Source organism: Salmo salar, chromosome ssa24 (genome assembly GCF_905237065.1).
Source record: "Salmo salar chromosome ssa24, Ssal_v3.1, whole genome shotgun sequence".
NCBI lineage: Eukaryota > Metazoa > Chordata > Actinopteri > Salmoniformes > Salmonidae > Salmo > Salmo salar.
The window spans coordinates 16,924,144-16,949,825 of NC_059465.1; the positions used below are offsets into that span (position 1 = coordinate 16,924,144).

General features: G+C 47.1%; 1 protein-coding gene across 1 annotated transcript; it reads left to right on the top strand.

Annotated features, from left to right (window-relative positions):
* Positions 1-25,496, top strand: LOC106584972 (ras-like protein family member 10B). Its single transcript, XM_014170654.2, has 3 exons — positions 1-753; positions 15,024-15,148; positions 23,134-25,496. Exons 1-3 carry the CDS (start codon positions 538-540, stop codon positions 23,405-23,407), a joined length of 615 nt encoding a protein of 204 aa, XP_014026129.1. The 5' UTR covers positions 1-537; the 3' UTR covers positions 23,408-25,496.
* The last annotated feature ends 186 nt before the right edge of the window (positions 25,497-25,682 follow it).

Genomic DNA, 25,682 nt, shown 5'->3' on the forward strand with positions numbered 1-25,682 from the left:
TGTGTGTAATCTTTATATAGGTCTAACCCTCCTGAATGGGAACGCAAACCCTTTTTTTGTTGTTGCTTAAACACAATCACAATTATTGCACTTTTGTGACGGTCCCTAAACCACGGAGCGCAAGAAAACAGTATATTGCCTCCTTTTTGGCTCTGTAAGGGAAGATTTCGACTACCGGTAAAAACAAAAGATGTACCTTGCTCGCTACCATAATCTGATTCTAGATATATCACTCTCATCATCCTAGGACCTGTCGGAGAGCTATTGACGAGCAAACTCTGAATAAAACAAATGTACTGCTGTCTATTGAAGACGGAGGACTGTTTCGACCTTTCTTTTCCCAAATAATGTTTAACTAATACTTCAAAAATACTTTAAAAAAAATAGTGTTTACTTAGAGTTAAAAGAACTGTGGACTTTGACCCGTGTCAGAACAGCAGCAGCAACATTCACAGGAAACAAAACAGCTGCGAGGACAATCTTTGTGGAGTTGCAAATTGGTTTGTTGTCGCTGTCCATGGTGCTGATGTTCCAGGAATGGTGGAGACGCTAAGTATCGCCGTTATCGGAGCTCCCGGAGTCGGGAAAACTTCCATAATCCGTCAATTTATTTATAATGACTTCTCAGAGGTTTACACTCCAACCAGAGACAGGTATGTGTACAGACCCTCTGTCATTTTGAACGGTAACATGTACGACCTGAAGATTTTGGATGTCCCGCCAATTTCATCGTTCCCCTCCAGCTCGAGCCAGGTAAGATAGAAAGTAACCTTCCATTTGGGTTTCAATTTTTTTATTTAGTAAAGGGAATAGCATTCTCTAAGGGTTAGCGTCATTGTCTTTGATTTACCCTTGGTCAGAACGATTCCTATAGGTTTTCACAAACAGTTCTCAAAACTAAAACTAAATGTGGGCGTCAAGTCCCTCGAAAATAGTTAGAGCGCAGAGACATTAGGTTACCATCCATAAATGCACTGACAGCTCGCGCGGTTCTTCAAAGTAAACACATCCTTTTGATTTTTTTTCATAATCCGATGCCACTTAGAGCAGTAGTTGCTATGGAAACTTGATTTATGACTTCAGTGGCAAGCCTAGGCTATAGGCTACATTATGTATTTGGTGTTTTAAAACAAACACACACACACACACACACACACACACACACACACCACACACACACACTCTCTCTCTCTCTCTCTCTCTCTCTAGACTCTCCACTACATGACATTGCCTTTACCACCCTCAGGCATAAGGAAGGACATTTATGTAATATTGCATGTATCCATATGTTCTGCTTCTATGACTTCATAAGTACGTCCTTATTGGCTATTTGCTCCTAGACCCCTGACCAGAGTGCACCCAGCTGCCCAGCCTCAGGGCACGTGAGCCTGGCCAGGATGATGGAGACTGTCTGCCTGGCTCCTGGCAGGCCTGAGGGGAGTGATGTGTGCTCTTATCAGAGGATGGAACTGGAAGCACAAGTGCTTTGACTTTGTTAGATCTGGCAGACAGATTCACAGCCCATCACAGCCCATAAGTGCTACAATTCCACATTGAATCATCAACTCTGAATAGATGGCAAATGGTTTAACTTACTGCTGCTAAAAACAGCATGCTTCAACATAATCACCAATGTATTAAGTGAGAAAAAGCAGACTTGGAGCTTCACTTAGTGACCTTATAAGCTATATACCTCCATAAATATGCTCCTGGCAATAGCAGGGAATGTCAGATGAAACACCATAGTTTAAATTAAGCACTTTTTTCATTGACTGCCAGTGGTTTGATCAACATATTTTCTCAAAGCTGTTCTGCTTTCAGACATGACATGCACCAGTTTCCTGCTCTCTGTATCTCCTTGTCCTCTCCTCACCTTAGATGAGTGACATCAGCTCCAAATACAATAAGAGTACATCTCAATCAGATCCTTGTGTCCGTTCTGTTCTGGCCCTGTTCCAGAGCGCTAGATGAGTGACATACACATGCATATACTAAAAAAGAGTGTGTGTATGTACATGATTGTATGCATGCTTAAGGGTGTTGCTGAATGTCTAATGAAATAGCTCTCTTGACCTCCTCACTGGTCCTCAGGAAGCCTGTCTGTTTTTCCCTCCCTGGTGCTGCCTGCTGGGGCTCTAAATGGGATCTCCAAGGTTACTACGGAGCTGGCTGAGAGTGGCGTGAAGCACTGATCTTACTGATAGTTGCTATTTGTTATTTACTGAGGGAACGCATCGCGGCCATCGCCTCCACAGCAAGAACTGTATTTTTCTACACAGGGGAGCTGCCACTGAGAAAATGAGATCAGGCCATGGAGGAGCTGGTGCAGCCGACCAGAAAGCCCCCTGAAGTGGGCATGCACTGTGTTTCCTGTAAACATAGTCTAAGATCCTACACACTGAGGAGCAAACAGCCTCAACCCAGCCAGGCACAGCCAGGCAGAGCCAGCAGGAGAGCAGGCGAGAATTCAGGATTCTTGCAGTGTCTAGGAGAGAGAAAGCAAAGAGGAGATTATGACAACGATCTCTTAGTATGTGTTAAGAGGTCTGCAGTGCACTTTATTTTCTCCAATCCACGGAGCGCAGCAACACAAGCAATCTGATTTAGTTTGCTCTTTCTTTAGCTAAATGGCGCTTAACCCCTATTAGAGCACACATTCTGGCAAGTGCAAACAGCAGGGAGAAGACAGGATGGATCACATTATAGAGGCTGGGAGGTTGCGTGTGTGTGTGTGTGTGTGTGTGTGTGTGTGTGTGTGTGTGTGTGTGTGTGTGTGTGTGTGTGTGTGTGTGTGCCCGTGTTAGATAATGAATCCCCCCAGGCCCTCGTCACATAAAAACATGAAACGTCCACATCTGTTCTCTGACTCCTATGGTGTACGTAATGCTGCATGAGCATTGTTGCTCCATTTCACACATTACAGCAACAGGATTCATTACGTCTGCCTATAGATTAGTCATATCAGTCAACAGTTTTATACTTACATATAGAATATCTCAGTTGAAATGGTAGGAATTGAGATACTTACATTACAGCTTCAACTTCTTCAGAGAGTCTAGTTTAAGACATCTGTATACAGTTTTTAACCAACACAGACAGAGACAGCTCTACCAGTACTTTGTCTTAGGTATAGCCAGGGAAAATCATTCGTTGAGTGCAACAAGAGCACTGCTATCAAGCAGATTGATGGTCAATTTCCTCAGGAATGGCTCTGAGAGCAGCAGTCTTACCATCTCCCCTTCTGTCCTCTGTGTTCTGTTCTATATTCCAGCCTCCGCCCCTCACTGGCTAGTCATTCTTTACTGACTGTGACGGGGTGGTGAGGCATTCCCGCTCTCCTCTCCTTTTTTCCTTCCATATTTAATGAGCCAGCAGCTGGCCCATGGTGGGCTTCAGAGGGGAGGCTGGCTGGGTCAGGGTCACAGGACAGAGTGCTCTGGAACAGGGCCAGAACAGAACAGACACAAGGACCTGATTGAGATGTACTCTTATTGTATTTGGAGCTGATTGGATTAAAGCACAGTGCCCTGCTGAAGGACTAGAGGGAGTAAAGAGACTAATAGAGACAAGAGCGGAGCTGCTGCAGTAGAGTCTAATGGCCACCATAGAAAGCCAGATTCACTAAATGAGTTTCCTCTTCCCCTACATGGTACCTGGGTGGGGAGGAAGATGATAAAGTCAGTACTCCTCCATGCTTATGCAACGTGGCCAGGTTTCTGTTAGGTAATTGCGTGTTGTAAAGAATGTACTACTGTACTTGTACTTTGGCTCTGGTCCATCATTTAGACTGAGGATGTGCTTATTTAGGTCTCTTTAGGCAGCAAGGGCAGACGCCACTACATTATTTACCTTGGGGGACTCTGGTGGTAAAAAAAATAATATGTGCAGGCGGGGCTGGTGTCTGTCTTAATGTGTTGCTGTTTGCATTCTCAGAGCATCTGTCACAGTTTGTCGATAGGATTTGATGACAAGATGGACTTAACGTAAGCCTGATAGTGACAGTGGTTCCAATACCTATTTTTCCCCGTTCTTTTTTTCCATCTTCTCATAGTGTATCATATCACCATGACTTCCTCCCACACATGTTCTCTCTCTCTCTCTTTCTGTGTGTCTCTGTGTCTCTGTCTTTGTCTTTGTCTGCTCTCTGTTTCCATTTGTTTATCTCTCCCCTACATATATGGAATAAAATGGATCACTTTTACTGTTCATTGCATCAGATGAATCAAACATTTAGTCTTTTTTCTGCATACGCTCTCTTGGCCCTTTGTCAGCCTCTGCAGAAAGGCTCTGTCACACACACTGGCAGAGCTGTCAGAGATGTGTGTGTGTGTGTGTGTGTTAAAAAGGCCGGGCGCTATCATCAGGCAGCTGGAGGAAACGACAGATCAATGCCCAGTGGAACCCCAATGTTAATAATAAACCCTGTAAACACTCACAGGTGTAATGTGGCTCTCCCTTCTGTACAGCACATCAATAAGTAACGAGAAGCTCAATCCCAAAGGGACAGAGGATGTTTTATTAACATTTCAACAGTGTCTGAGGTATGTCTCCAGTTATCATCCATTCGCATTCATGACCATGTTCTCTACTCTCTGGTGTAAAAGTATTCATCTGACACCATTACCCTGCTATCATTGGGAGCAGTGGGATGTCAGCTCTATCGGGGCCTGGTAAAAAGTGACCAAGGACTTGGGTTGTCAGGCACTTGAAGGGAACGGGCTGAGCTGCTGTCTTTTTGCAGAGGTTTTAAAGGACCAACTGGAGAAAGCAGTATACCAGAGCTCTCCAACCCCGTTCCTGGAGAGCTACCCTCCTGTAGGTTTTCGCTACAACCCCAGTTGTAACTAACCTGATTCAGCTTTTCAACCAGCTAATTATTACAATCAGGCGTGTTGCACTACACACACACACACACACACACACACACACACACACACACACACACACACACACACACACACACACACACACACACACACACACACACACACACACAGTTTTCGTGTATTTACTTTATATCACTCCAGTCTTGAAGCTCCTTTCCACTGCCTCTTTTCTGTCGCTCTCTCTAGTGTTATCCTACTATTTTTAGCCTAGTGAATATGGGGGTGCATTTAAAGCACCTAGATAGGGAGGGATGTGATCATGTAGCATTATACTGCATATTGTCTATGTGGTACTTCTACTACTACTATGGTCAAATCTTGCGTTTAGGATGACTAAGTCGTTCAGTTAAGAATTATGTAAGAAGAAGCAGGAGAGGAACACAGATATCAGCATGGGCTTTAAACTAATACATAATTAGCAGTAGATAAACATAGGTATATACAGTATAATATGTGTGACTGAATGTATGATAAAGTATAATGAAGCATATTTATTATCTATTAAAGAGATTGAACGGGATCTAGAGCACTTACAAATTCGTAACATATTGTACGAATTGGAATTCGTAACATATACAGTTGAAGTCAGAAGTTTACATACACCTTAGCCAAATACATTTAAACTCAGTTTTTCACAATTCCTGACATTTAATCCTGGTAGAAATGTCCTTTCTTAGGTCAGTTTGGATTACCACTTTATTTTAAGAATGTGAACAGCCAGAATAATAGTCGAGAGAATTATTTATTTCAGCTTTTATTTATTTCTTCACATTCCCAGTGGGTCAGAAGTTTACATACACTCAATTAGTATTTGGTAGCATTGCCTATAAATTGTTCAACTTGGGTCAAACGTTTCGGGTAGCCTTCCACAAGCTTCCCACAATAAGTTGGGTGAATTTTGGTCCATTCCTCCTGACAGAGCTGGTGTAACTGAGTCAGGTTTGGAGGCCTCCTTGCTCGTACAAGCTTTTTCAGTTCTGCCCACAAAGTTTCTATAGGATTGAGGTCAGGGCTTTGTGATGGCCACTCCAATACCTTAACTTTTTTGTCCTTAAGCCATTTTGCCACAATTTTGGAAGTATGCTTGGGGGCATTGTCCAAGACCCATTTACGACCAAGCTTTAACTTCCTGACTGATGTCTTGAGATGTTGTTTCAATATATCCACATAATATTCCTTCCTCATGATGTCGTCTATTCGGTGAAGTGCACCAGTCCCTCCTGCAGCAAAGTACCCCCACAACATGATGCTGCCACTCCCGTGCTTCACGGTTGGGATGATGTTCTTCGGCTTGCAAGCCTCCTGTCAAGGGTACTCAAGGAAGCAGGAGGGGTGAAGTCAGGCACAGGAGACTAATGTCCCTGAACACACATTTAATAGGCACAATTGTAACAGGTGTCGTAATGATCAGACCAAAACGCAGCGGGAACGTGTATACTCATCTTCTTTTTAATGTTGAAGAAGGAAAACAAACAAATCACATATACAAAAAAACAATAAACGACACTAACAGTCCTGTCAGGTGCTCAGACACTAAACAATTACCCACCAATCCCATAGAAAAAACACCCCTCTTAAATAAGACCTTCAATTAGAAGCAACTACGAGCAGCTGCTTCCAATTGAAGGTCAACCCCATTAACTAAACATAGAACTAGACATACTAGATAAACATAGAAATATACTAACATAGAACATAGCCCAACAAACCCCGAAACACTCTAAACAAACACCCCCTGCCATGTCCTGACCAAACTACAATAACAAATAACCCCTTTACTGGTCAGAACGTGACAACAATCCACAACTGCCAAAAACAGGTAAGGCAGGGCAACAATACAAATAACGGAACAAGCCTGAAAACAGAGTAGGGGCGCAGCCCAAAACTCGGAGCCTTACAAACACAAAGGCAGAGGAAAAAACACCTAACCCTAGCCTAACAAACATGACGAAAACAATCACGCACAAACCCAAACCTAAACAGAAAGACTAAATAACCCTCCCACTAATGAACTAACACAATACAGGTGTAAACCTAAACAAGACCTAACCAAAAGAAAATGAACAGAGGATCGGTGGCAGCTAGTAGGCCGGTGACGACGACCGCCGAGCGCCGCCTGAACGAGGAGAGGCGACACCTTCAGTTGACATTGTGACAGTACCCCCCCCACCTGACGCGCGGCTCCCGCAGCGTGCAGACGCCAGCCTCGAGGATGACCCGGAGGGCGAGGCGCAGGGCGATCCGGATGGAGGCTGTGGAACTCCCGCATCAGTGATAGGTCCAAGATGTCCTCCACCGGTACCCAGCACCTCTCCTCCGGACCGTACCCCTCCCAGTCCACGAGGTACTGCAAGCCCCCTACGAGGCGCCTGGAGTCCAAGATGGACCGGACTGTGTACGCCGGGGCCCCCCCGATGTCCAGGGGGTGCGGAGGGACCTCCTGTACCTCAGCGTCCTGCAGTGGACCAGCTACCACCGGCCTGAGGAGAGACACATGAAATGAGGGGTTAATACGATAATAAGAGGGAAGCTGTAACCTGTAACACACCTCGTTTATTCTCCTCAGGACTTTAAATGGCCCCACAAACCGCGGACCCAGTTTCCGGCAGGGCAGGTTCCGGGTTGAGAGCCAGACTCTCTCCCCCGGGGTAAACACAGGGGCCTCACTGCGGCGGCGGTCAGCGCTCTCCTGTTGTCGTCCCCTGGCCCGTTCAAGGGATTCCTGAACGGCGTTCCAGGTCTCCTTAGAGCGCTGGACCCAGTCCTCCACCGCAGGGGCCTCCGTCTGGCTCTGATGCCAGGGCACCAGGACCGGCTGGCAACCCAACACACACTGAAAAGGCGACAGGTTGGTAGAGGAGTGGCGGAGAGAGTTCTGCGCCATCTCGGCCAATAGGACCGAAGAAACCTGCCCACATCATGATTAATCCTCTCTACCGGTCCATTACTCTCGGGGTGAAAACCTGAGGTCAAACAGACCGAAACCCCCAGTCGCTCCATAAACGCCCACCACACCCAGGACGTGAACTGGGGGCCTCGATCAGAGACGATGTCCTCAGGCACCCCGTAGTGCCGGAAGACGTGGGTGAACAGGCCCTCCTGTTCAGTGCCTCCTCTGCAGGGCCATAGGAAGACCGGGTAAAGAGAGCAGATGGCAGGACTTAGAGAACCGATCCACTACGACCAGGATCGTGGTGTTCCCCTGAGACAGCGGGAGATTGGTAAGGAAATCCACCTACAGGTGGGACCATGGTCGCTGTGGAACGGGGAGGGGTTGTAATTTCCCTCTAGGCAGGTGCCTAGGAACCTTACACTGGGCGCACACCGAACAGGAGGAGACATAGCGCCTCGCTTCCTTCACCAAGGTGGGCCACCAGTATTTCCCACTAAGACCCCGCACCGTCCGCTCAATCACTGGATGACCCGAGGAGTGTAGCGTGTGCATCCACTGAATCAACCGATCGCGGACACCGAACGGGACGTACTTACGACCCACGGGACATTGAGGGGGAGTAGGTTCCGCCTGTAGTGCCTGCTCGATGTCCGCATCCACCTCCCAAACCACCGGTGCCACCAGGCAGGAGGCTGGAAGTATGGGCGTGGGATCGGTGGACCGTTCCTCGGCGTCATGGAGACGAGACAGTGCGTCGGACTTAGTGTTCCGGGAACCTGGGATGTACGAGATTGTGAACTGAAATCTCGTAAAGAACATCGCCCACCTGGCTTGACGAGGGTTCAGTCTCCTCGCCGCCCGGATGTACTCCAGATTATGGTGGTCAGTCCAGATGAGAAAAGGGTGTCGTGCCCCCTCAAGCCAATGTCTCCACACCTTCAGGGCTCTTACCACAGCCAGCAACTCCCTGTCCCCCACGTCATAGTTACGCTCCGCCGGACTCAGCCTCTTAGAAAGAAAGCACAGGGGCGAAGTTTCGGGGGCGAGCCCGAGCGCTGTGACAGCACGGCTCCCACCCCAGCCTCGGACGTGTCCACCTCCACTATGAATGGCAAAGAGGGATCCGGATGCGCCAGCACTGGAGCATCGGTAAACAGAGCCTTCAGCCGACTAAAAGCCCTGTCCGCCTCCGCCGACCACCGCAACCGCACCGGCCCCCCTTCATCAGTGAGGTAATGGAAGCCGCCATCTGCCCAAAGCCCCGGATAAACCTCCGGTAGTAATTGGCAAACCCCAAGAACCGCTGCACCTCCTTCACCGTGGTGAGAGTCGGCCAAATACGCACTGCCGAAATGCGGTCACATTCCATCACCACCCCGGATGTGGAAATGCGATACCCCAGAAAAAAGATGGCTTGTTTGGAGAACTCACATTTCTCAGCCTTGACGTACAGGTCATGCTCCAACAGTCGCACAATCACTTTGCGCACCAGAGACACATGAGAGGCGCGTGTGGCGGAGTAGATCAGAATGTCGTCGATGTACACCACCACACCCTGCCGAGCAGGTCCCGGAGAATCTCGTCCACAAAGGATTGGAAGACGGCGGGAGCATTTTTTAACCCATACGGCATGACGAGGTACTCATAATGGCCAGATGTGGTACTAAATGCAGTTTTCCACTCGTCCCCCTCTCGGATACGCACCAAATTGTACGCACTCCTGAGATCCAGTTTTGTGAAGTAGCGCACCCCGTGAAATGACTCCACCGACATGGCGATGAGAGGTAGCGGGTAACTGAAACCCACCGTGATGGAATTTAGACCTCTATAGTCAATGCATGGGCGCAAACCCCCCTCCTTCTTCACAAAAAAGAAGCTCGAGGAGACAGGTGATTTGGATGGCTGAATGTATCCCTGCCTCAAGGATTCAGTGACGTATGTTTCCATAGCCACTGTCTCCTCCTGAGACAGGGGATACACGTGACTCCGGGGAAGTGCAGCGTCAACCTGGAGGTTAATCGCACAGTCTCCTCGTCGATGAGGTGGTAATTGAGTCGCCTTCAGTAAAACGAATCGGCCTCGTCTGAGGGAATGTGCATGGTAAAGACTTGGTCTGGACTCTCCACCGTAGTCGCACCGATGGAAACCCCTATACATCTGCCCGAGCACTCCTTTGACCACCCCTTAAGAGCCCTCTGTCTCCACGAAATCTTAGGGTTGTGATTGGCTAGCCAGGGGATCCCTAGTACCACCGGAAACACCGGGGAATCAATGAGGAAGAGACTAATACTCTCCTCATGACCCCCCCCCCCCGCATTACCATGACCAGTGGCACAGTGACCTCCCTGACCAGCCCTGACCCAAGTGGTTGACTGTCTAAGGCGTGCACAGGGAAGGGTTGGTCCAACTGAACCAGGGGAATCCTTAATTAGTGGCTACCCCACGGTCCATAAAACTCCCTGCCACGCCTGAATCGACTAGCGCCTTAAGCTGGGAGTGAGGGGAAAACTCAGGAAAGGAAACTAACGCATGCTTATGGCTGACAGGGGGCTCTGGGTGAGGCTGGTGCTGACTCACCTGAGATGTCGAAGGAGTGCTCTGCCTGCCCTCTGAACTCCCGGGCGAGCTCCTCCAGCACCGGTCGGCAGTGTGCCCTTTGCGACCACAGTGGGTGCAGGAGAAGGCTCCCTCTCCAGTCTTCCTGGCTGCAGCCCCCCCTATCTCTATGGGCGTTGGAGCAGGAGGGCTGGGAGGTGGAATGAACCGGCCCAGTTTGGACGCCCGCGGGCGGCCAGCAGGTTGTCCAGTCGGATGGACAGATCAATAAGCTGGTCCAGGGTGATGGTGGTGTCCCGACAAGCTAACTCCCGGCGGACGTCCTCCCTCAGACTACAACTGTAGTGATCTATCAGGGCCCTCTCATTCCACCCCGCTCCAGCGGCCAGGGTCTGGAACTCTAACGCAAAGTCCTGCCTGCTCCTCGTCTCCTGTCTCAGGTGAAACAATTGCTCACCCGCCGCTTTACCTTCCGGTGGATGACCGAATACTGCACGTAAGCGGCGGGTGAACTCCGGGTAGTGGACCCTGGCCGAGTCCGGACTGTCCCAAATGGCGTTGGCCCATTCCAGGGCTCTACCCGTGAAACACGAGACGAGGACGCTGACGCTCTCCTCTCCCGAGGGAGGGGGATGGACGGTCGCCAGGTATAGCTCCAGCTGGAGTAGGAACCCCTTACACCCAGCGGCCGTCCCATCGTACTCCCTCGGGGGCGTGAGTTTAGCCCCACTGGTACTGGGTGCTGTCGGCGCTGGTAGAGGCGCAGGCTGTTGAGCAGCCGCGTTAGTGAGGGAGGGAGCGCTTCTGTCCCAGCTCTCCAGGCGCGCCATCACCTGGTCCATGGCGGTGCCCAGACGATGGAGGATGGTGGAGTGTTGGGCAACCCTTTCCTCCATGGACGGAGTTGGCGCTGCAGCTCCTGCTGACTCCATCTATCAGGTGCGTGATTCTGTCAAGGGTACTCAAGGAAGCAGGAGGGGTGAAGTCAGGCGCAGGAGACTAATGTCCGTGAACACACGTTTAATAGGCACAATCCACAACTGCCAGAAACAGGTAAGGCATGGCAACAATACAAATAACGGAACGAGCCCGAAAACAGAGTAGGGGCGCAGCCCAAAACTCGCAGCCTTACAAACACAAAGGCAGAGGAAAAAACACCTAACCCCAGCCTAACAAACCTGACGAAAACAATCACGCACAAACCCAAACCTAAACAGAAAGACTAAATAACCCCCCCCCCCCCACTAATGAACTAACACAATACAGGTGTAAACCTAAACTAGACCTAACCAAAAGAAAATTAACAGAGGATCGGTGGCAGCTAGTAGGCCGGCGACAACGACCGCCGAGCGCCGCCCGAACGAGGAGAGGCGCCACCTTCAGTCGACGTTGTGACACCTCCCCCTTTTTCCTCTAAACATAACGACCGTCATTATGGCCAAACAGTTCTATTTTTGTTTCATCAGACCAGAGGACATTTCTCCAAAAAGTACAATCTTTGTCCCCATGTGCAGTTGCAAACCGTAGTTTTATGGTGGTTTTGGAGCAGTGGTTTCTTCCTTGCTGAGCATCCTTTCAGGTTATGTCGATATAGGACTCGTTTTACTGTGGATATAGATACTTTTGTACCTGTTTCCTCCAGCATCTTCACAAGGTTCTTTGCTGTTGTTCTGGGATTGATTTGCACTTTTCGCACCAAAGTACATTCATCTCTAGGAGACCTTCCTGAACGGTATGACGGCTGCGTGGTCCCATGGTGTTTATACTTGCGTACTATTGTTTGTACAGATGAACGTGGTACCTTCAGGCGTTTGGAAATTGCTCCCAAGGATGAACCAGACTTGTGGAGGTCTACAATTCTTTTTCTGAGATTTTGGCTGATTTATTTTGATTTTCCCATGATGTCAAGCAGAGAGGCAAGGAGTTTGAAGCTAGGCCTTGAAATACATCCACAGGTAAACCTCCAATTGACTCAAATGATGTCAATTAGCCTATCAGAAGTTTCTAAAGCCTTGACATAATTTCCTGGAATTTTCCAAGCTGTTTAAAGGCACAGTCAACTTAGTGTATGTAAACTTCTGACCCACTGGAATTGTGATACAGTGAATTATAAGTGAAATAATCTGTCTGTAAACAATTGTTGGAAAAATGACTTGTGTCATGCACAAAGTAGATGTCCTAACCAACTTGCCAAAACTATAGTTTGTGAACAAGAAATTTGTGGAGTGGTTGAAAAACGAGTTTTAATGACTCCAACCTAAGTGTATGTAAACTTCCAACTTCAACTGTACGAATTGCAGAAGAACAAAAAGTAATACTTATTTGCAGGACGTAACATATCATACGAAATGGATAACATTTTCGCCGACCCGTTTTGGCTTGTGAGCACTACTTTCAAAACTACTGGCTGAAATGATACAAAACCTTTATAATGCATCTTTAACACTCATTCTCCACTCCTTGGATGCACTGCACTGAGGTGCTTAAACAGTAAAAGGAGATAACACTCTCTGGAAATAGGAATTGATGTGTAGGAAATGGAGGGTGGGTGGGTTAAGAAAACGCTGAGACAGAAAGAGGAGAGATGGTAGAGGAATGCTGAGGATGTCTCATTTCTGATCCCTAGCCCCCTTAATTCCTCCTGGAAACAGACTGAATCAATCTGCAGGGAGAAAAGGCAATAACAGGAAACATGTATAGAATTGAATCTCCCTACTTGCTGCATTTTCTTCACTGTCAACCATTATATTTTTTGTCCACCCTCTCCTCCTCCTCATTCCCTCACTCCCACCTTTGTGTGTAATGATCTCGGTGCCACAGTGTTTGCCTCCATGGCTGATTGCACTCATTATCTTTCTGTGTGAGACTTTCCCTCTCTCACACACATATGTAGTTGTTTTGCCCTTGAGCTGTTCTTGTCTATTCATGTTCTGTATTATGTCATGTTTCATGTTTTGTTTGGACCCCAGGAAGAGTAGCTACTGCTTTCGTAACAACTAATGGGGATCCAAATAAAATAACAAAATCACACACACACACACACACACACACACACACACACACACACACACACACACACACACACACACACACACACACACACACACACACACACACACACACACACACACACACACACACACACACACACACACACACACTCACTGGTGCTGCAAATCCCTCTAAATTAGATTAAGGCAATTATTCCCTGTCGACATGGATATGTTACCATTGTCATCATTACAGCTCACATTGATCACTATCTGCTCTCAGATTCTGCCCCATTACTGCATCTGATTCACCACCAAAATAACTTATTGACAAACTCCCTGTTTAGACTTATCTACAGAATACAGGATACATTTACATTACTCCTCCAGTGTTATCCTGTTGATTCTCATTACTGCAATTACATTCAGATCTCCTTGCCGTATTGATTTCTTATAGTCTGTTTAGTAAGCTTGTGTTGGGGGTGAGTGAAGGGGAATGCTTGTGCATTGCGCCATCTTACACACTCCTCCACCCACTGCCTGTCAGCCTGGTGGGGCTCAGTCCAAGTGTTACATTCACACCCTGTTTGTTCATCCATCGCTCTACCCTTCCTCCCCCTTCCCTCCCCTGTCCATCCACCTGCTGCTCTTTAATCTCTCTACTTCTCTATCTCTCCCTGAGAGACAATGGTTTTCTCCCTCTAAACCTCCTTCTCCAATCACCCTCTTCCCTTTCGCTCTCCCTCCCCCTCCCCCCTCTTTCACCATCTCTCCTTCTCCCTCTCCCAGCTAGCAGAACCACTTATAGATTCAGCTCACACAGGTAGAGCTGGTGACATAGAGAGAGAATGAGAGAGCGTGTGAGAGGATGAGAGTGTGTGTGTGTGTGTGAGAGAGAGAGAGAAACAGAGAGAGCGGGAGCGAGGAGATTGGGTCACTGTGTTATGGCTGAAGCAATTGCCTCAATGGCCGTAGCAAATCACTCCCATTGTGCTGCATGTTTTAAATATTGTTAGCAAATCATTACTTTTCAATGACGGCCACTGTTTGCCCTCCCGTCAGTGTGTACAGTAGGGCTGAGCTCCGTGGGTCCCAGTGTGTTTCTAGTGTTGCACTTGACAGGGGACTGGCCCTATTCCTGCTCTGTTTCTTGCCTTAGCCACGTGCAGCCCAGAGCAGTGTGCTGGGCCTGCATTTTGCACAAAGCAGGCAGAGTCAGACAACATGTTTTATGGCTCCAGCCTGGTTTACACCAGGACTATCTATCTGACTGACTCAGAGATGTCTTAAAGACCCATTGGACACCAAACAATTTCAATTTCAATTTAGTGAAGAGAGCAAAACATCCTGAGAGCGTTTTGAATAATTGAACGTCATCCTCTGTGGCTGCCTCTGTTATACAACCTGGTCAAAGAGCTCCCTAGATAGCAGCTATAAGCATATGGACTATCCTCACAAGCCTTGCTGTTTTAGGGGAGATATGGGAACAGAACAAATGCCATTTGAAGATTTTATTTTGGTTCTTGAGATATAACTCGTTAAATAAATCTGTTTCACTTGTCAGATCAGTGGCAAGTTAAACAATGTCTTCAATATCCTTCCTATCATTTCACCTTTGTGTGTCTGTAGTGAGTGGTGTAGTTGTTTGTTTAGGGATCACTCATGTTTCCCCTCTATCTGTCTGTCTCTGTCTGTCAGGAGTGGCTGGACCTGCGTTGCAGAGGGGTGCGTAATGCCAATGCTTACATCCTGGTCTATGACATATGCTGTGTGGAGAGCTTTGAGTATGTGAAGATGATCCGCCAGCAGATCGTGGAGCACAGGTAGGAGGACGCCAGAACACAGTGACACACATGGACCAGTTAGGTAAAACACATGTGTAGAGAGCCATTAAATGCCACTAAAGACCTGCAGTCATATATGAATCCAGCTGATCTGCTTTATGAACCGCTGTGTCCTGACATCCATACAAGACCTCAGCAATGACAGCATGCAATCACGCTGTCATATACATCAATACAAATACACATTCAATCTGTGTGAAAACAGTGACAAAGGAGCCACTTGTGGTTTTAATTCAGTAGTCTCCCCCCTGACCAGCATTCTGACAGCTCACTAATGAGGTGACATTTGATTTTGACATTGATGGGTGAGGGCGAGTACAAAGCGAATGAAGTCCTGATGATGTAAAAGAGAAGAAGGACAAAAGATCTCCTGTTATTCCGACTGTAGGCATCTGCACCTGCTACATTTGCATAATGATAGGAGGAATGGGTGGCCCTCATTTGTTGAGCTCTAAAGAGGTTCACCTCTTTGCAGCTCTGTGACGTGACCGGTCTTCAGACTACAGAGCACCATTCCTTCCACTGTGCTCCTCCTGAGCTTCTACGAGGCTGTCCTGATCTGGCCTGATCCATCCTGATCTGTCAGGCTGGGTGACTGGCTTGGTGACTGGCTGGGTGGGTGTGTGGGTGGGTGGCTGGCTGGCTGACTGGCTGGCTGGCTGACTGGCTGGGGGGATAGCTGGCTGGCTGGGTGGGTGGTTGACTGGCTGGCTGGCTGGCTGGCTGGCTGGCTGGCTGGCTGGCTGGCTGGATGGCTGGCTGGCTGACTGGCTGGCTGGCTGGGTGGCTGACTGGCTGGCCCGTAGCAGAGCTGTCTGTTTATGGCCCATGACAGGACATGCATTATTTAGAGCAGAAAGAGAGGGTAAATAGAGCGAAAACAAGAGTAGGAAAGGGACACGAGGGAGCGATAACAGACTGATAGATATGAGAGAGAGGGATGAGAGGGAGGACAGCATAAGGACATGGTGAGGGAGATAGGGATGATAGAGGGATGGATGCGTGTCCTCATGAATAAAATCGGAGTAATCGAGGTGTCATCCAGGCTCAGGTTATTGAGATTTGTGTGGGCTAGCAGGGCGGAAAGATGCCTGGGAGGAATTGCCCCTGTCTTTCTTCTGCTGCTTACTCCACCCACTGCAAAACAAACACACAGGAACACACACACAATATACCTCACCCAGAATAATCCCTGCCTTGTCAGTTTTCTGGCTGTTGTTGCTTCCTGACGAAAAGCCCGTCCTTTGATGTAATTAAGCCTCTGACACACACACACACACACACACACACACACACACACACACACACACACACACACACACACACACACACACACACACACACACACACACTTGTGTCTAACCCGCTGCTCCTGAGACCTTCAGGCCTGAGTGGGTATTTGAGAGGATAGCAGCCTGCTTGATGTTGGGATTAATGTTTTTTTTTCACCCTACAGCCTCATTATCAAGTTGAATATAAACCTCTCAGTGCAAGTAGTTCAGAATGTGTTCATATGGATGTGTTAAGGTCTGTCAACCAATGCATAAGTCATCATCACATCTCAAATAGATGCAGGGTAATCTCAAATGTACAAATGAAATTGAGCTTTCTTGTTGGTCAAGTTGTTTTTGTAGTATTGTCAATTTCCCTTTCTATTCTTAAAAATGTGCTAAACTATGTCTTTGTATGAATTAATTATAGACTGAACAAAAATATAAACACAACATGAGTGGTGGTTTCACAAGCTGAAATATTATTTTTTTTTGTATTTAATTTAACGGCCTACCCTGGCGACGCTGGGCCAACTGTGCGCCGTCCTATGGGACTCCCAATCACAGCCAGATGTGATACAGCCTGGAATCGAACCAGGGACTGTAGTGAAGCCTCTTGCACTGAGATGCTGTGCCTTAGACCGCTGCGCCACTCGGGAGCCCCCAATAAAGGATCCCAGAAAAGTTCCATATGCACAAAAAGCAAATTTCTCTCAGATTTTGTGCACAAATGTGTTTACATCCCTGTTAGTGAGCATTTCGTCTTTGCCAAGATAATCCATCCACCTGACCAGTGTGTCATACCAAGAAGCTGATTAAACACCATGATCAATACACAGGTGTACCTTGTGCTGGGGACAATAAAAGGCCACTCTAAAATGTGCAATTTTGTCACACAACACAATGCCACAGATGTCTGATATTTTGACGGCGCATGCAATAGGCATGCTGACTGTAGAAATGTCCCCCAGAGCTGTTGCCAGAGAATTGAATGTTCATTTCTCCACCGTAAGCAGCCTACGATGTTGTTTTAGAGAATTTGGCAGTACGTCCAACCGGTCTCACAACCATAGACCACATGTAACCACACTAGTCCAGTACCTTCACCTGCAGGATCGTCTGAAACCAGACAACTGGACAGCTGATGAAACTGTGGGTTTGCAGAACCGAAGAATTTCAGCACAAACTGTCAGAAACTTTCTCAGGGAAGCTCATCTGCGTGCTCGTCGTCCTCACCAGGGTCTTGACCTGACTGCAGTTTGGCGTCGTAACCGACTTCAGTGAGCAAATGCTCACCTTCTATGGCCAATGGCACGCTGGAGAAGTGTGCTCTTCACGGATGAATCCCAGACAACAAAAACAATTGCGTTTTATCGATGGCAATTTGAATGTACAGAGATACCATGACCAGATCCTGAGGCCCATTGTCGTGCCATTCATCCTCCACCATCACCTCATGTTCCAGCATGATAATGCACGACCCCATGTCGCAAGGATCTGTACACAATTCCTGGAAGCTGAAAATGTCCCAGTTCTTCCATGGCCTGCATACTGCCCAGACATGTCACCCATAGAGAATGTTTGGGATGCTCTGGATCGACATGTACGACAGCGTGTTCCATTTCCCGCCAATATCCAGGAACTTCGCACAGCCATTGAAGAGGGGTGGGACAACATTCCACAGGCCACTATCAACAGCCTGATCAACTCTATGTGAAGAAGATGTGTCGCACTGCATGAGGCAAGTGGTGGTCACACCAGATACTGACTGGTTTTCTGATCCAGTTATCTGTGACCAACAGATACATATCTGTATTCCCAGTCATGTGCAATCCATAGATTAGGGCCTAATGAATTTATTTCAATTGACTGATTTCCTTATATGAACTGTAACTGAGTAACATCTTTGAAATTGTTGCATGTACAGATATGCATCTATAGGGAGGAGGTCAGAGACCTGGAAGTGTGTTGCCAGGACAACAACCTCTCCCTCAACGTGATCAAGACAAAGGAGATGATTGTGAACTACAGGAAAAGGAGGGCTGATTACGCCCCCATTCTCATCAACGAGGCTGTAGTGGAGCCGGTTGAGAGCTTCAAGTTACTTGGTGTCCACATCACTGTCATGACTGTCATGTGAGGATCAAAATGGGTCAGATCAGCTTGGCAATGATTGACAGTAACCAGACCCTCTCTCACCCACAGAGGGGCGGGGGGGGGGGTGTTGACATCTCACGCCCTGTTGTAAATCTAAAATCAAGGAGAGAGAATATCCCTCTCCAAATTCACACAGGAATGTTCCTTTGTCTACACAGACGTTTCCCGACGAAACTCTAACATGTTCTAATGCGAATACTGGAACAATATTTCTAAAATAGAAATGGGGAATGGTCAGAGGCGATCTAATATTATTATATCTAAAGAATAATAATGTTATATGGGTTGCTATTTTGTGATGACATTAAAAAGGTCATAAAGGAAATACTGTAACTTGAAAGTATATACACTACATGTACAAAGTCTCAAACCTTAACATTGTATATGAAATATGAACAATTATGAAAGTATTTTGTTAAGATAGGAATGTGATTTTAGGAGCCATAAGAGATCATTTGGCTCCTATAAACGTTGCACAGTAAGTAGCCACACCCCGAGTGAGGTCAGAGAGCATGTCAGCCTGACGGAACCGTACCTTTCGACCAGAGTGCATAAAACGATTGGTAAAGAAATTAACATTCAGACCAGTGAGGTGTGTAGCTGCACCTCACACCCAAAGTGGTTTGAACTCTGAATATCAACACGAGGTAGAGACGATAACGTCACCTCCCGGACAATCACTGGTACAGCTGATTAGCTGTCCTAAGTAAAGTGGGACCATTCTACTACTCATCAAACCAATGTATTCTACTACTCTCATCACCACTGAGAACCATCTACACAGCTGGCTAGCCTATATTTAAATACGCAGCTTCAGGAGAGAATGGAAAGTAGAATAAACTCTGTAGTTCTGTTCAGGACTACACGACAAGTCAACGGATAGAGGAGAGCAACAGTAGAAGAGACAAGTGGGGACCCTTTTGGACAATCAGAGCATTACAAGCCCCAACCCAACACCCTTTCTAAGTAGGCTTGGTTCTGATGTAGATACATGGCGAACGAAGACATTGCCATGTAAATACATTCATAATTTCTCACTCCAAACGGGCGGTGGTTCGTGTGCAAAATATACTGCTCAAAAAAATAAATGGAACACTTAAACAACACAATGTAACTCCAAGTCAATCACACTTCTGTGAAATCAAACTGTCCACTTAGGAAGCAACACTGATTGACAATAAATTTCACATGCTGTTGTGCAAATGGAATAGACAACAGGTGGAAATTATAGGCAATAAGCAAGACACCCCCAATAAAGGAGTGGTTCTGCAGGTGGAGACCACAGACCACTTCTCAGTTCCTATGCTTCCTGGCTGATGTTTTGGTCACTTTTGAATGCTGGCGGTGCTTTCACTCTAGTGGTAGCATGAGACGGAGTCTACAACCCACACAAGTGGCTCAGGTAGTGCAGCTCATCCAGGATGGCACATCAATGCGAGCTGTGGCAAGAAGGTTTGCTGTGTCTGTCAGCGTAGTGTCCAGAGCATGGAGGCGCTACCAGGAGACAGGCCAGTACATCAGGAGACGTGGAGGAGGCCGTAGGAGGGCAACAACCCAGCAGCAGGACCGCTACCTCCGCCTTTGTGCAAGGAGGAGCACTGCCAGAGCCCTGCAAAATGACCTCCAGCAGGCCACAAATGTGCATGTGTCTGCTCAAAACGGTCAGAAACGGACTCCATGAGGGTGGTATGAGGGCCCGACGTCCACAGGTGGGGGTTGTGCTTACAGCCCAACACCGTGCAGGGGTTTGGCTTTTTCCAGAGAACACCAAGATTGGCAAATTCGCCACTGGCGCCCTGTGCTCTTCACAGATGAAAGCAAGTTCACACTGAGCACGTGACAGACGTGACAGAGTCTGGAGACGCCGTGGAGAACGTTCTGCTGCCTGCAACATCCTCCAGCATGACCGGTTTGGCGGTGGGTCAGTCATGGTGTGGGGTGGCATTTCTTTGGGGGGCCGCACAGCCCTCCATGTGCTCGCCAGAGGTAGCCTGACTGCCATTAGGTACCGAGATGAGATCCTCAGACCCCCTGTGAGACCATATGCTGGTGCGGTTGGCCCTGGGTTCCTCCTAATGCATGACAATGCTAGACCTCATGTGGCTGGAGTGTGTCAGCAGTTCCTGCAAGAGGAAGGCATTGATGCTATGGACTGGCCCGCCCGTTCCCCAGACCTGAATCCAATTGAGCACATCTGGGACATCATGTCTCGCTCCATCCACCAACGCCACGTTGCACCACAGACTGTCCAGGAGTTGGCGGATGCTTTAGTCCAGGTCTGGGAGGAGATCCTTCAGGAGACCATCCGCCACCTCATCAGGAGCATGCCCAGGCGTTGTAGGGAGGTCATACAGGCACGTGGAGGCCACACACACTACTGAGCCTCATTTTGACTTGTTTTAAGGACATTACATCAAAGTTGGATCAGCCTGTAGTGTGGTTTTCCACTTTAATTTTGAGTGTGACTCCAAATCCAGACCTCCATGGGTTGATAAATTGGATTTCCATTGATTATTTTTGTGTGATTTTTGTTGTCAGCACATTCAACTATGTAAAGAAAAAACTATTTAATAAGATTATTTATTTTATTCAGATCTAGGATGTGTTATTTTAGTGTTCCCTTTATTTTTTTGAGCAGTGTATATGATGACTGTGAGAGTAGTTCCTAAAATGTATCAACGATTAGTGTCTCTTTCTCTCTCTCTCTCCCTCCCTCTCCTCTCCTTTGTAACAAGCCGCCATATGTTGTGTCAGTCTGTTAGGGACCTTTTAATAATGTATAATGTATGTAATAGTGTGTATTTTTATCCTGTGTTATCATTTAGTTAGCTAGTAAATAAATAATTAAACCAATTTGTGTAGTACTGAATCATAAGTAAGGCTGGGGTTTTTGCAGATGTTAGAGGTTCTGATTAATACGTTGACTGTTTGAATGTGAAAGGTAAAGAATTTATTTCAGGAGATGGTAACACTTTAAACAACCGCTCTCATGGTGCCCCAAATTCCTTACGAGTTAATTGTTACATGATTCATTTAATTGGGTAACAATTAAACATAGTTAGTTGATTAGATAAAATAACAGTCATCAGATGAATGAAAGTAAAGTCACAACATCACACACCAAGACAGTTGTGAAGAGGGCACGACAACGCCTATTCCCCCTCAGGAGACTGAAAAGATTTGGCATGGGTCCTCAGATCCTCAAAAAGTTCTACAGCTGCACCATCGAGAGCATCCTGATTGGTTGCATCATCGCCTAGTATGGCAACTGCTCGGCCTCCGACCGCAAGGCGCTACAGAGGGTAGTGCGCACGGCCCAGTACATCACTGGGGCCAATCTTCCTGCCATCCAGGACCTCTATACCAGGCGGTGCCAGAGAAAGGCCCTAAAAATTTCCAACGACTCCAGCCACTCTAGTCATAGACTGTCCTCTGCTAGCACACGGAAAGCGGTATTCTGTACAGGTACCCCCTGTATATAGCCTCGTTATTGTTATTTTAGTGTTGCTTTTTTATTTTTTACTTTAGTTTATTTAGTGAATATTTTTCTTTGCTTTTATTTTTCTTAAAACTGCATTGTTGGTTAAGGGCTTGTAAGTAAGCATTTCATGGTATGGTCTACACCAGTTGAATTCGGCGCATGTGACAAATACAATTACATTTTATTTTATTTGATGTTGCGTTTATGTTTTTGTTCAGTCTAAATTCTATTTTTGTGTTTTGGGGAGGGAGTCTTTGGAAGTATGTGTGTCTGTCTGTGTTCTTCCATTAAATCATTGCATTTTCAACTCAACATGCTAGCATTGAATCAAGGTCTGAGCTTATTGTTCACAATAGCATTACTGTCAGCCTCACTTGAATCATCACTGCTTTAGCCCAGGTTGCAGCCTGCCATACATCTTCCCAATCCAATGTTCTGTGAGAAACATTTCCCTCTACATTTAGTCTCTGTCGATACAAAGTGTGGAGGGAGGCTCCCAGGGCCCTAATCCTCTAATCCACCGCCACACACCTCCAATCCAGGCAGAGGAATCAGCGTGCGCACACACACACACACACACACACACACACACACACACACACACACACACGCACACACGCACACACGCACACACGCACACACACGCACACACACGCAGACACACAAGTAGACACTGCACAAGCTCCTGCACGCACAGAGACACACTCATACTGCAGTAATCCTCACACACAAACACCCAGTGACCACTCTGGAAGGTGTCTCCAGTCTCCCTGTCACGCTACTGACCTTCACGTTGTTAAGAAGAAGAGGGGGGAGAATGAGAAGGCTGTCTTACTCACGAACCAGGGGACTCTTCATGTCAATGCAGTTACCTTTAAATTTGTATTCATACACAGGATGTGTGGAGAATAGAGATTATGTGACTGGGATTTCTTTGCTGCTATTGCACCACATACAGTAGTTGTTAGCTAACCACAGTATGCCTGTTTGATTGCAATTCTTTCTCACCTTTATCCTTCATCTCTCTATCTCCATTCCTTCCCGTGTCCCTGTAGAGAGGGCAGCAGCAGTGAGGTTCCCATCCTGGTAGTGGGAAGTAAGAGGGACCTGCAGCGCCAGCGCTTCACCCCTCGCAGGGCCGTCTCTGTACTCGTCAAGAAGACCTGGAAGTGTGGCTATGTGGAGTGCTCTGCCAAGTTCAACTGGCACGTGGTCCTGCTCTTCAAAGAGCTGCTGGGCATCGCTGTGGCACGCGGCATGAAACATAACCACACCCCTGGGATCCGCCTACAAGGGGCGCTGCAGAGGAACCGCTGCGCCGTCATGTGACCCAGTGGACTCCCCCCGGTGTAGGTTGAAGTTGCCCCTAGGCGTTAATTTTGGGTCAGTTTCACTTTTCCCCCAGTAATGGCTAAGGTTAGGGTTGAGAAAGGGGAACATGATCCTAGATCTGTACCTAGGGGAAACTTCACCCCGGAACAGTTCCTCCCCACATATGTCAGAGCCATAAGAGCCTCACAGTCACACCTCAGGGGGAATAATAGGTATATGGAGAAGATGACTTCAATGTAAACGGCTGGAAAACACACTGAGGCCTCCTGCTTTACAGAGCTGATTTTCTTATGAGGTTTATGTGACTCCTGCGCTGTAGCTACTAGGACTGACCTTTGGCCCAGTATAACAAGTATATCTTTATCACCTATCAGAACACTCCAGTTCTGTCTCAATGTTCCTATTGAGAGAAAGGAAGAACAGGAAGAGGATGAAGAAGAGGGTTTGTTAATGGATTTAGAGAAGTAGAGCAGCTACTTTACTTCCACAGCTCTGGTCAAAGTTACACACACAATTATCACCACCAGGTGTGGTACTGAGCTCCCCAGATCACAAGGCAACAGCTCCTCATACTGATGGTTATCTGCTGCTTTGAGAGCTTGGGGACTGTGTGCATCTAGTGGGAATAGGTACCATTACTAACATGACTGGATATTTTCTCTCCATATTAGCTTATACATGTGAAGGAATGCAACTTCTTTAAAAGTCTTCCCTTTTCAAACCGTGTGTGGTAGTGTCATGTGAGGTAGATAAATGCCCTCCCTGGCTGTCGTACTTGAAATTGCTTTATTCTAATGGCGATAGATGTAGAGTTGGAAAGCCTAGGTTAGAGGGGGAGTGTGGTAACTGGTAAACATAGGTGAGTCAACAAGATGGATGGCCTACTCTTGGTTTACCACATGCACATCCTACGTGCAGAATAATACGAAATGCTCTGAGGCCAGGTTAAGTGGTACTGTGGCAGGACCAGAAACCCTTCTTCAGACAATATAGTCCTCCAAAACGCACCCACTAAGCAGTTAACCATTTGATGTCTTGCAGGTCACTTTTTTCAAGAATGAAACAAACATTCACTAATCCCAGGAGGCTGCTGAGGGGAGGACGGCTCATAATAATGGCTGGAATGGAGTCAATGGAATGTTATTAAACATATTGTCACTGATTGTGATTGTTATGAAATTGTAGTACTGTCATCCCCTCTTCTGATTTAAAGTATATTGTTTAGAGGAGGATGTGAGGTTCTCTTGCAGCAAAAAACACCGCAGTCGTTAATCCGCTACCTCCCTCCCTCCCTCCCTCTCCTCGTCCTCTATCTGTGTGTTTCTGATGAATACATTATATCCACGGTGCTCTGGGGCCTACAAGGCGCTCTGGGGCAACCTGAAGAGGCAGTGGTGTAGACATTAAATGTGAGGCGGGGATAGTGGGCAGGGGGTGTGGTTTTGGAGAATACGTGAGATGATTTTGAAATGCTTGTCATGTCATGCACAGGTTGATGGGCAGGGATAGTGAAACAGAAATGCAATGGAAGAAGAAAAGAGTGAGCTAGTGACTTTGTTGTGGGGAGCAATAAGCTGCAGAGCACCTTGACCAGCCTGACAAGCTGTCTCCAACCACAGACATCCTGCGTTATACTAGAACACCTCGCATAGAATGTATAAAACCTCCCTCCTCTTGGATATACCCAGACCACACACAAGGTAGGAAACACCCATAGCATACTATGTATTGGCATCCTACCACTCAAACACGCATAATAATTTCTGGAAATTTCAAAGCAATGTCTGAATTGTGCAATATATTTTGAATGTTTGAGAATGTGGTAAAAATGTGTCCTATGATTACAGACACCCTGTGACAATGTTTGCACTGAAAATGAGTACCTGTACTGCATATACGTACGTGCATCATTGATTTGCATGCTTCTGCTGCCAAGCTAGCAGGTCAGGGTTTAATTGCACTGGTGTGATTATGTATAGCTGTAATTTATTTACCTGTGTGTACGCTATATATACAAAAGTATGTGGACATCGCTTCAAATTAGTGGATTTGGCTATTTCAGCCAAACCCATTACTGACAGGTGTATAAAATCAAGCACACAGCCATGCAATCTCCATTGACTGACATTGGCAGTAGAATTGCCTTACTGAAGAGCTCAGTGACTTTCAACGTCATAGGATGCCACCTTTCCAACAAGTCAGTTCGTCAAATTTCTGCCCTGCTAGAGCTGTCCCATATGCAATGCCAAGGAGTGGTGTAAAGCTCGCCGCC